The 12,838-nt window shown below is 34.1% G+C and overlaps 1 protein-coding gene and 1 long non-coding RNA gene across 2 annotated transcripts in view; one reads left to right on the top strand and one right to left on the bottom strand.

Annotated features, from left to right (window-relative positions):
- The window catches only part of LOC112905067, a 17,394-nt gene that overhangs the window by 4,173 nt on the left and 383 nt on the right, over positions 1-12,838 (bottom strand). The window lies entirely within an intron of this gene.
- On the top strand, positions 4,073-5,909 carry LOC108735542 (serine/threonine-protein kinase RIO2). The gene is made up of 6 exons (XM_025976673.1): positions 4,073-4,226; positions 4,280-4,421; positions 4,478-4,646; positions 4,701-4,910; positions 4,979-5,170; positions 5,248-5,909. Exons 1-6 carry the CDS (start codon positions 4,161-4,163, stop codon positions 5,882-5,884), a joined length of 1,416 nt encoding a protein of 471 aa, XP_025832458.1. The 5' UTR covers positions 4,073-4,160; the 3' UTR covers positions 5,885-5,909.

Genomic DNA, 12,838 nt, shown 5'->3' with positions numbered 1-12,838 from the left:
GGGGGGTGTATTGTAGTTTTTTTTAAAATAATAAATAAAACATAGTAAAAAGGCAATTTTTTATTTTTTTGAGTGGTGCATCCCTACGTTGAACATTTTTGTAATTCGACGCCGGTGGGGGACACGGGTCCCCTGTCCGCGCTCGGGACCATTTTTAGCAGGATTGAATACCTCCCAAGTGGTAACTGCCACCTTTCAATGGCTAGAGACTGTCTTCCAAGTAGTTAGAAGTACCTTATAACATCTTGGATCGTCATTCATAGGCTCGACTTATACCTTTGCAAATAGAAACACCTTCAAGTGGTTTGATGATGATCATATCTGTGGAAGATGTGGTACAAGTACCACCCTTCCACGGATAGGATCACCTTCGAACCACCTGAAGGTGTTCCTTGACGTTGGAAGGGACAAGTAGTTAGAAGTACCTTATAACATCTTGGATCGTCATTCAGAGGCTCGACTTGATCATTGTTTTCTGTTTGTACTGCAGGATTTTATTCTCAAACATTTGCTTCTTTTAATTCACTTATATTACTTTCTTTTTTTTTCTTACAATACTTTTTCTCAAAGCTTTAATTCTATTTATAATGATACTTTAACTGCATGTGTACTTCGCATTTTCTTTTATACTCATTCTAAAACTCTTTTTAATTACACTTTTTCTTTGTATTAAGTTTTATGTTTATTTTAAATCAGATTTTACATTAAGACCTTTCTGCAAATATTTAATTTCTTTCTAATTCCCACACTAAGCTTTAACTTGATGCAAAATGTTTCCTTTTTTAGTAATTAAAGCGGACTATCCATTGTACAACCCATCCCGATGACGGCCAGCAAACCCTATGGTGACGTGGAGGCAGCTAAGCCATGGCAAGAAATANCTAAAGGGCCAAAGTTATCTAGAAATATAAGTTCGGCAATACTTTATATTTCCGACGAAAGCTCGTTTTATCTGTATAAAAGAACCGAATTTTAGCTTAGAAAGGATATTAATTTTTAAAATGCCACCAAATATTAAATCTTTCAGTTATGTAATCATAATATTACAGCTTAATTTTTCTTCGACTATTCCCGGCATTCATTGCCCAAGATACATAATTGAAAAATCTATTTAAGGCATTGTTTATAACGTTAAACATTAAAGACAATAAGTACGTTCAATATGCCCAAGAATGTTGCCTTATCTTTTGAATTGCTTTACTACAAAAAGCTCAGCTACACTAGATTAATTAAAATCTATAATATTCTCAATCTCTAGCCACATGTTTTTCTAGAATAAAAAGTGTCCTAGAAATGAAACAATTTTCAAAATCGATCACCTCTCTCGGGATTCATTACATACCCCACAAATACACCCACATATGCAAATTCCTTATTCTCCACATAACATTAAACAATACAGATAAGAAAACTGCAAGTACGTTTAATTTGACCAGAAATTACGTTTAATTTTTTTAAACAAATTACATATGAATTAGTTTGTGAGTTCAACGAGCATCAGAGTTGTTATACCGTGCAGATAGAGAGAGTGAGCATTCGGATAGAAGAAGGCAGGTAGTACGCTCGAATAATTAAACATTTCTACATATAAAATTCATTATTTAACACGAAAGCTCATTGTATTTGAAATAGAAAAATATTATATGTTTTTCTGGATTAAAGTGTCCTAGAAATGAAACAACTTTTAAAATCCTCACCACTCACGGCATTCATTACATACCCCAGAAATACACGTAGATATGCAAATTTATCTGTTTCCATAACATTAAACAATACAGATAAGAAAACTGCAAGTACGAATAATTTGACCAGGAATTACGTTTAATTTTTTTAAACAAATTACATATGAATTAGTTTGTGAGTTCAACGAGCATCGGAGTTGTTATACCGTGCCGATAGAGAGAGTCAGCATTCGGATAGAAGAAGGCAGATAGTACGCTCGAATAATTGAACATTTTTATATATAAAATTCATTATTTTAAACGAAAGCTCATTGTATTGAATATAGAAAAATACCACAAGATTTTTTGGAATACAAAGTCTCCAATAATTAAAACAATTTTCAAAATCTCTCACCTCTCTCGGCATTTATTACAAACCCAAAAAATACACCCAGATATGCAAATTCCTTTTTCTCCATAACATTAAACAGTACAGATAAGAAAACTCCAAGTACGTTTAATTTGACCAGAAATTACGTTTAATTTTTTGAAACAAATTACATATGAATTAGCTTGTGAATTCAACGAGCATCAGAGTCGTTATACCGTGCAGATAGAGAGAGTGAGCATTCGGATAGAAGAAGGCAGATAGTACGCTCGAATAATTAAACATTTTTATATACAAAATTCATTATTTTAAACGAAAGCTCATTGTATTTAATATAGAAAAATACCACAAGATTTTTTGGAATAAAAAGTCTCCAATAATTAAAACAATTTTCAAAATCTCTCACCTCTCTCGGCATTTATTACAAACCCAAAAAATACACCCAGATATGCAAATTCCTTTTTCTCCATAACATTAAACAGTACAGAAAAGAAAACTGCAACTACGTTTAATTTGACCAGAAATTACGTTTCATTGTTTAAAACAAACTATGAATAAGTTTGTGAATTCAACGAGCATCAAAGTTGTTAAACCGTGCAGATAGAGAGAGTGAGCATTCGGATAGAAGAAGGCAGATAGTACGCTCGAATAATTAAACATTTTTATATACAAAATTCATTATTTTGAACGAAAGCTCATTGTATTTAATATAGAAAAATACCACAAGATTTTTTGGAATNCAAATTTCATTGTTAAAACGCGAAAAATACGTAGAAATGTTAAACATAGAAAAGCGCAACTGAATTTTCGATGTGTTAAACAACTATTTAGAAAGATGTTAAGGGTGAATGTAATGCATAAAAATGTGGGGAATAACGTCCTGGAAATGGTTTTTGACTGCAGTGCATATTAAAGCAAATTTCATTGTTAAAACGCGAAAAATACGTAGAAATGTTAAACATAGAAAAGCGCAACTAAAATTTCGACCTAATAAACAATTATTTTGAAAGATGTTAAAGGTGAATGTAATACACAAAAATATGGGAAATAACGTCCTGGAAACGGTTTTTGACTACAGTGCAAATTTAAGCAAATTTCATTGTTAAAACGAGAAAAATACGTAGAAATGTTAAACATAGAAAAGCGCAACTAAAATTTCGATCTAATAAACAATTGTTTTGAAAGATGTTAAAGGTGAATGCGATACATAAAAACATGGGGAAAACCGTCCTGGAAAGGTTTTTTGACTACAGTGCAAATTTAAGCAAATTTCATTGTTAAAACGCGAAAAATACGTAGAAATGTTAAACATAGAAAAGCGCAACTAAAATTTCGACCTAATAAACAATTATTTTGAAAGATGTTAAAGGTGAATGCGATACATAAAAACATGGGGAAAACCGTCCTGGAAACGGTTTTTGACTGCAGTTCAAATTAAAGTAAGTTTCATTGTTAAAACGCGACAATTACCTTAAAAGTAAAATGTCAAACATAAAATAGCGCAACTGGTTTTTCGATCTGTTAAGCAATTATTCTAAAAGTTCCAACCGATGAAAGTTATGTAGGAATAAGTAAAGAATAATGTGCTGGTAAACTTTTTTGCTAATATGCGATAACTACGTTAATATCTAAAACAGTGCTATATGAGCAGAAGGTCATTCTTCGTATCAAAATCACCCGAGCAAAAAGCAAAATGAACAAATTAACTAATATACATGGTGCAGTAAAAAGTTGTATACAAAATGTAATTAATTGTTCATAGGGTAGCCGCCACATTCTTTTTTTAACGGACTAATTATTTAAAAATACTTCATTAATGTATTACAGTTACAAGGATATTGATTCAATAAGTTTATATAAATTCATATTTAAACCAGCCGTGCTGATAAGGATCCTTTTTTTTTGTTTTAAGTAAAATCGATAAAATTATTTAAATTATTAAGTTTAGGAGTTTCTTACTACTCGACGTAAGAGTAGCAGAAGTAGAAGTTTTAGATGTAGAAACAGTTCGATGTTTACGTAACTTCACTACTAGTCAGCCAACATAACCTTAGCATACACATGCCATTTCTTGTGTTTTTTCGTACTTAATTTCTAACAAATTAACTATAATGGGTAAATTAAACGTATCTCTTATGAGATATCTCACCCCAGAGGATTTTAGGGTTCTTACAGCTGTAAGAGTGACTGTCAATACGTATAACTTGATCTATTTATATTAATTTTTTAGATCGAAATGGGCATGAAGAACCACGAACTTGTGCCAGGTGCTTTGGTGGCTTCTATTGCTAATTTGCAACATGGAGGTGTTCATAAATTATTACGCGATTTATGCAAACACCGTCTATTAAGTTATGAGCGCGGAAAAAAATGTAAAATTATTAATGTGGTATTCGGTCAGTGTTCTATATATTTATCCTTATTGCAGATGATGGGTATAGGTTGACCAATATGGGTTACGATTATTTAGCTTTAAAAACTCTCACAAAACGCAACGTAATAGGTTCATTTGGAAACCAAATAGGTGTTGGTAAGGAGAGCAACATATATGTTGTAGCAGATCCCGAAGGTAATCAGATATGTCTTAAGCTTCACAGGTTTGTGTCCTTGTTTATTTGTTAAAAATATGTGCAGTAAATAATAGTTTTTAGGCTGGGGAGGACTTGCTTTCGGAATATAAAGGAAAAGCGAGATTATCACAAGCACAGGAAGGTAGCATCATGGATTTATCTATCACGTATATCTGCTACAAAAGAATTTGCTTATATGAAAGCTTTATATGATAGATGTTTCCCTGTGCCCAGACCAATTGATTTTAATCGTCACTGTGTTATTATGGACCTTATAATTGGGACACCCTTGTAAGTAGACAATCTTATATATATTTTGAAATAAAAGTTATACTTAAATGCCTTTTCTTCCATAATAGAACTCATGTAATGGAAGTTAAAAATGTTGAAGGGTTGTATGACGAGCTTATGAATTTAATTGTACGCTTGGCTGACTCTGGTGTTATTCATGGCGATTTTAATGAATTTAATATCATGCTCACCGATGATGAGATACCAATTATTATTGACTTTCCACAAATGGTGTCTGTCCTACATCCAAACGCAGAAATGTGAGAAACTGTTTTCTCTTTTGCAACTTTATTATGTTTTAAATTTGCCCTGAAATTATAAAATTATTTATTTGCAGGTACTTCCACAGGGATGTAAAATGTATTAGAGAATTTTTCAAAAAACGATTTGGTTTTGAAAGTGAATTATACCCTAAATTTTCTGACATTGAAAGGTCTGATAAATTAGATGCAGAGATAGAATGTTCAGGTTTTACAAAAGAAATGGCAAAAGATATTAATATAGAGTTGGGAATTGATAGTGATTCAGATGTACAGCCTGAAAACGATGATGATGATGGAAATAATAGAAAGGCCTTTCTTGAAGAATGCAATAAAGAGCCTGAAGGAGAACAACATGAAATATCAAATAAATTACGCCCCAACAAAGAAAAAGATTCAGAAGAATTAGAAATAGGAAATGCAGATGAAGAAAGTTTAAAAGAGAAAAACGAAGACTATAAAATGCATAAGAGATATGATTCAGTTTCTAGTTCTGGTTACTATAATGACGACCGTTTTGAGAGTGCTAGCATAAGGTCTAGTGCAACTACAATTGCCCCTGAGGAAATTAGAACTAGAGTAAAGAAGGAATTGATGAAAAAGGGAAAAAAGGAACAAAGGAGAAAGTGTGTAGCTAAAGGGGAAGCGAGTGCTGTTACAAGAACTCGAAGGGCAAACATGGATAATATACAACAGAGCTGGGGCTGGGATTAAAATAAATATTAGAATAAATATATTAAGTATANCCCAATTATCAAGTTAATAAAAAATAGAACAAAAAAGGGTTTAAATTTTAAAAAATGATAATAAAATAATCTAATTCGAGGCTCTAATTTAAGGCTTTATCGAGGCTGTCATACATAGTGACGGTGTTAATTTAAGTTCCTAATTAATGGGAACTTACTAGGTTTTTTAAATGTCCTGTTCTGTCTAAACTATTTATTTATTTATTTATTTTATCTTCACACACTTTTAAGTATTTGTAATATTCATTCTTATAATTATACAAATGTGTTTTGTGATATTAAGGTTTTTTTTTTGGGGACTCATGACCACCCACCTCAACGGTTCGTAAGAAATACATTTTGACTTTAATAAAACCTAATAAGGTCACATTAATTAGGCATTTATATTAACACTGTCACTATGTAATGCAACCGCGAAAAAGACTTAAATCAGCGGCGAAACGTCGGTACAGGTTTTGTCGTAATAAAACTTTTCGCCCCTGATCGGCTCCGAATATTTTATTATACAATAAAGGGGAAGAAATGGTACTTTAAACAAAGATGCTTGCTAAAATAGTAATTTACTGTTCTTTTTGTAAACGTATTGAAATAGCGGTTAAAGGGGAAAAATAAATAAAATTATCATTTTTGTTTTGAAGTAGTCTAAATCCCTTTGCAATTGCAATACCTAATGGAGTATACCAAAATTATGTTTATTACAGACGCATCAAAGACGGCATTTTAATTTTAAATTTGGCGACGTGTTAAAGTTGAAGCCAAAGACTAAACATTTAGAAGAATATTTCTCAAACCGTTAAAGTTCACGAGCAGGCCCGTACTTAAAAATACATAGCCCCGTAGTGCGACGTCTTAGACGCACCAGATATGGTTCGTTCACTGCCAAAGGGACGTGGTAAATTTTTGATGTAGAGAGTTCTGAAACCGGACAGTTTGTACCTGAGCTATAGCTAACCCAAGTCACGTTATTTGCCCTCATATTCATTTCGTCGATTACCTAAGTTCACAATATGGCCGACAATTTTGAATTGAACGGTACGGTTCTGATGGGATTACCACTGATATTTTCTAGAGACACCTGAGAATAAAGAAAGTCCAGAATCGTCTCCGTGCGATATACCGTATCAGATTTAACGCTGTCGAATGTTTTGGGGGTGGTTATAATAACTGAAATCGAGGTTTAAACATTTAGGAGAACGTATCAGGCGAACCGTTAAAGATAGCGCAAAAATTTTTTCACCAGCAGTTGGATTTTCCTCTTTTTATTAGCACCAAATGCAAGCAAACTATCTATGACATTCACGTAGAGACGAGACTTCCGCCTGTGAAAAACGTTTTGAGAAAAGACCTCCAGTTTTCCAGCTATTACAAACTATCCAATTAAAAAAAATACATAGCTTAGCAATACGACGTCTTATACGCATCATCCAGGGCTCATTTGAAGCCCAAGGAACCTAACAAATTTTCAACATGAAGAGTTTTAGAAACCAGCCATTCCGGACCTGAGCTACAGCCGACCTAATTCATGTTATTTTCCCTTATTTCTATTTAGTCGTTTTCCTGAGTCCACAGTATCGTTGATAATTTTGAATTGAACGGTGCGATTCTGTACCATGGAAGTACCATCAAAATTTTCTGGAGATATCAGGGAATGAAGTAAGCCTGAAATCGTTTTTCTACGACGCGCAGTTTGAGAGTTATTGATAGAAAGAAAGACATTTCTGAAAGTGTCATAGTACTGGATTTTTAAATTTTCCAATAAATAAATGTCACTATGTAGTCCTTCAAATATTTCGGGACCTATTTAACAGAAGTTATGCTTTTGTACCTGAGATTCTTTTTGAAACGTTAAAAATTCTCCCATCACAATGTATATCCCGGCATTTTCTTATTGCTAGTGTACAACCACGTCAATGTGGATATTCCCAAGAACAGTTTTCCAATTCATTTCATGCGAACCAACTCTTCAACATGAAGCAATTTTCATAAATTTCTTATATTTCAAACTAAGTCAGGTGAAAAGAGACGAATTGATGCAGAAAGTGGAGCGGTTTGAGTTTTTAACGGTCAATTTCGAACCCTATATGCTGGAACGGTCTTGTGATTTTCTGCCACGTTCTGGGAATACCGAATGTGTACGAAACAGCTCTTTTATTGCACTCGTTATCGGTAAATTGCACTTGCCAATCGAGAATATTTCAACCGAACAAAACTCAAAAATATTTCACCAAACAGTTTCTTAGACTTTTTATATTATTATGTTCGTTTTCTTTGAATTTATCAAAAGTCACCAGAGAATAAGAAAACAAGAGTATCAATGTGTCTGCTTTATATTTGCATAGGAGATCTACAGAAGTAAATACGTTCAATTATTATGCAGTTATAAATTCATGATTTTGGATTTTGAAGCACGTCAGTTTGTTGGTAGGTAGCTAACATTTCGTCCTCGATCACAGGGGCTTGGAGCTCTTTTAATGTTTGTAAGTAATTCTCAGTAACTATAGGTATACCTATGATCGCAGTTATTTTGTTCGGCATCATTGACTTACGTAGAGAGAGCCCCGACCATGTCCCGTGTGATCGAGGATGAAACGTTCGAAACGTGAATGTTTTGTACGTGTTGTACATTGGGGTTTTGGTTTTTGGATTTACGCCGGATGGTCATGAAGTTTGCATAACACACAACAAAGTTGCTAAAATGAATTTTGAAAACGCCGAAATTAGAGGCTTTCTAGGAGCTAATTTAGTATCATGGCTAAAACTTCAATATCATACGATCGTCAGTCCTAACACTGGTTGGGTACGCACATCCACTCTTTCGTATTCTAGGTCAATCTTCCCCTAAAACCACCACATCTCTAACTATTTGAGAACAGTAATCTTATCTAGGTCTACCTCTGCGCTCCTTCACTTTTCTTCCTGCTTTTAAAGTGCCCCTAACTAACTCTTGATGTCATACAAGATGCTTAACCATCCTATTTCCCCTTTTCCTTATTGGCTTCCATTCAGTCCTTTGTTCTCCTACTTCCTGATTCCTAACCCGTTCTATCCACGATATTTTCATCATCTGCTTATAACACCACTTATGAAACGCTTCTAACCCAAAACCTAGCGACTCTAAAATTTTTTCAATAGCCGCGTCTTCCCCAAACGTGTAGTAATACCCACATTACTCTGATTATTTCTATTATCAGAAAATTTTCTTCTTAGTTATTTTCTATTAAATACCAATTTACGACAACCTAGACTAACCACAGCCTAACTTACAAGAGGTGCACAACATTAATTTAGATTATGGTTAGATGATTATTTTATAATTTTAATTGTAATGCTTAGAAGAAATGTAATATAATATCTTACATGAATTAGGTTGGTTCCTCAACACCCTCTCGAAAAAATTGGTTTCCTCGAAGTTTTAGGAAGGACTTTCTGTAAAAAAAGAGAGACATTTTAATAGAAAGTATTTTATGTATTAATAAGTATGAATGATGAACAAATAAATAAAAGAACACACAATTTATAGTATGTTTATTGAACCCAATGGTAACTGATAATTTTAGTTTCGGTTGTTCTGAAAATAGGAGAAAGGGGCAAAATGTATTTTAATATTTTTTAAGCATATCCCTGAAGATGTGGAATGTGAAATTATGAGAAATACATTTTGAGTTCCTTACAATAGATACCTAAAGCACTAAATTCCAAATTTTCGTAAAAAAGAAAGGTTTTTTGTGGAACTTTAGGTTTTATTTAGTGTTTTATTTAGTTTTAATTCCACATTACCCCATTTGATTCTTTTTATCCCTACAAAATTGCAATTTCCAAGTTTCTCAATTTACTGAAGAATATGATTACCATTATTATTGAAGTAATTAATTAACTTTTTTTTCTCTAGTATTTAGAAAGTTGTTTTCAAATTTTAAGTTTTATGTTGATGTAAATAGGTAGAAGTTTCAGTGTAAAAGTAATCCGGATCTGGAGAAGGAGTGTGCCTAGCATCAATCTTGTCGATCCGGACGTTTTCCTTTAAAATAGAAGATCCCGTATTTTACTCGGGGCGAAAGCTGTAAATTGATATAACGCAGTAACATTTACATTCCGAAGAACATTTTTCTTGCGGCTCCGATAGCAGTCGCAAAAGGAAATTAGTTCTAAAGGATCATTAATAAAAGGTTTTCCCGGTGTTAGAGCGTCGCGTTTTTCGTTTTGCCTTTCGTTTTTTTTTTTGCAGCAGCTCCTTCGGAAAGCGACGAAAGTTCATTTATCCTGTTGGAATTCTTTCACGCACTCCAATTCATTTAACGGACTTGTAATAAAACTTTTTTGGGCACAATGCACAGTTCCTTTTGCGATTTTATTTTCTTCAAAAGGGTCTTACAGACAATGAGCCAACTTCTTTCCGACGAACGAATGGAGAGAAAAGAAACTTTGATTTACAAAGGCTTTTGTCTGGACTTTTCCTTGGAAATCCTACTACAACGTACTGTTTTAATGTTATTTTGTATTTTTTTCCTTTCAAAAACGGCTGGAATGGTGAATTTTTTGTCAAGATTACCGTGATGAATGCAAATAGAACAACTTCATCTTCTTCTTAATATTTATTCTCCCTTTTTTGACTCTATTCAATGCAAGATATGAAATAATTATTACACAGTCAATTCCCGTGGTTACAGGATGTTACATTTTCTCACAAAAGGATGCATCCTTTACTTAGATCGAAGCTCACTTACATCAAGTCCTATTATTCTCATTTAAAAATAAAAAATATTTAACTTTTAAATCCCTTATTAATTTATCTATCATTGCTAGTAATACCCATTCCTGCTAGGGCTTGCGGGGGGAGGAAGTTACCTCCAATTTATTTCGCTTAACGGGGTGCATCCTACTTCAATGTTTTCCCATCATGGTCCCCATGGACGAGGGATTGAGATACGTTCAATCACCACACATGACAGAAGCAACAACTATTAGTTTCTCCTAGCTGAGTAAGACCTCTTAGGACCCTCCGGTGTAGTCGAGACCCATATAATTCCTAACAGGTTTAGCAGGACTGGTATCCAGCGACCGGGCAGACCAGAAGATTACCCATCTGGAGCCCTTCGGTCTCCCGTCAACATCATGTTCGAAGGACGAATCCCTTTTATTTGGTAAGCCCGGAAGATGAGTGTAACGAGCAAGGTTGCTTTCACACCTTAATTGGTCCTAGAAAGGCCTGAGGTAGAGGGGTTTTAGTCGGTAGGTCCGACGACTTCTTCCTCGGGAATCTGACACTTTTGATGTTTTTCCCACTTCCACGAAAACAAAATGAATAATAATGAACTTCTACCTTCTACTACACATCTTTTACGTCATCTTGGGTCCATCGGATCGCCACCTTCTACTAACCCTTGACACTCATGTGCAGCCAGACTACTTGGGCCTGCTTTGACGAGTGTAACGGGCGCGGCCATTTTAATGACCTTTTGCCACACATCCCTTAAAATATCCTTTTGTACAATTTTGTGATTAACGCACTATGGAAGATAACAGAGACTAGGCAATAAGAACGGAATTCAATATCAAATCGAGTCCTTAATGGTTTAAAATCTATGGTATATTTAGACGGATTTTCGTCTCAAACATCTTTAAGACAGTTGACGGCATGACTGATTCGAACCAAAAACAATTCGACAACAACTTTAAGATAAATGAGATCCTTTCTGACACGTCGCGGAGGAAGGTGAAAAATGTCTTGGTTTCTGTTTTTAAATATGTTGTAAACGCATGTAATTAAAATGTGTATCATCCAGAATCACAAACAGGATTGGCGAAAGGATTAATTTGTGGAAAGCAGATCCACGAACGTGAGATTTATTATTATGTTTGAATTAATGTTAAGCCATAACTCTTTGGGTCGGGCGGAAACGTGGTAGGCATACTTTCCACTCCACTGCCACGTTGATTAAACGCGCACAAAATATTGCGAGTGAGAAGTTCTGCGAACATCTATAAATTTATATTCTGTAACTTGATCCGTTTTGTCATTTTTCATTGTTAAAATTCCGTGGTGCGATTGGAATATTTTCAACAGGGATGAATTTATCACAAAAAAAGTATTACTTGAATGAAAAAATATAGTATTTTTTCCCTTAATAATCCCAGTAACAGGTTATAAACTTTATGGGTAGCACCTAGTTGGAATTGCAAAATAATATTCAGATTATGTTTATTTTATCGATATTGTTATATATGATACATTTTTCATTAAATTAGAGACTATCCCTTTTCGTTATTATAATAAAAATACACGAAAGATGAAGTCAAAATCAAATACACTGCCGATTAAAGGAATGATCCCCAATCTTTTTTCTCTCCTTGCCTTTCTTATAGGTACATATTAAATTGTTACAAATTCATCAACTTGAGACGGAGAATGATCTCATCATCGATCTCGAAGTTACCCATGATTAGAGTTTGGGCTCAAAGAGTTCCCCAAATATAGATCGAAATCTTCATCATGTTTCATAAACGTTCATGTTTCAAAGAGGATAATCAAGGAATAAAAACTTTCTTATTTCTTGACATAGGGAATGTATTATAGAAAAAATTGCAAGGCGTTGATGTTTCGATTTTTTTTGCTTATGGAACAATATAATTCGAAGTGGTCTGTATTCTGTCGAAACTGCCAGACGCGGATCGCGATTTCGACTTTTTTGGATCTCATCAGCGCCTCGCAGGCAGCTCCGACAGAACACAGATCAACTTTTACCTGCTGTCTTAACAGCGCGTTTTAGAAAATACTACAAATGGCGTATTATTATTTTTTTTTTTTCTAAAACGCGCTGTTAAGACAGCAGGAAAAGGTTGGTCTGTGTTCTGTCGGAGCTGCCTGCGACGCGCTGATGAGATCCAAAAAGATCGAAATCGCGATCCGCGTCTGGCAGTTTCG

Source organism: Agrilus planipennis, unplaced genomic scaffold, assembly GCF_000699045.2.
Source record: "Agrilus planipennis isolate EAB-ADULT unplaced genomic scaffold, Apla_2.0 scaffold107, whole genome shotgun sequence".
NCBI classification, from domain to species: domain Eukaryota; kingdom Metazoa; phylum Arthropoda; class Insecta; order Coleoptera; family Buprestidae; genus Agrilus; species Agrilus planipennis.
This window is presented reverse-complemented; position numbering and strand designations above follow the sequence as displayed.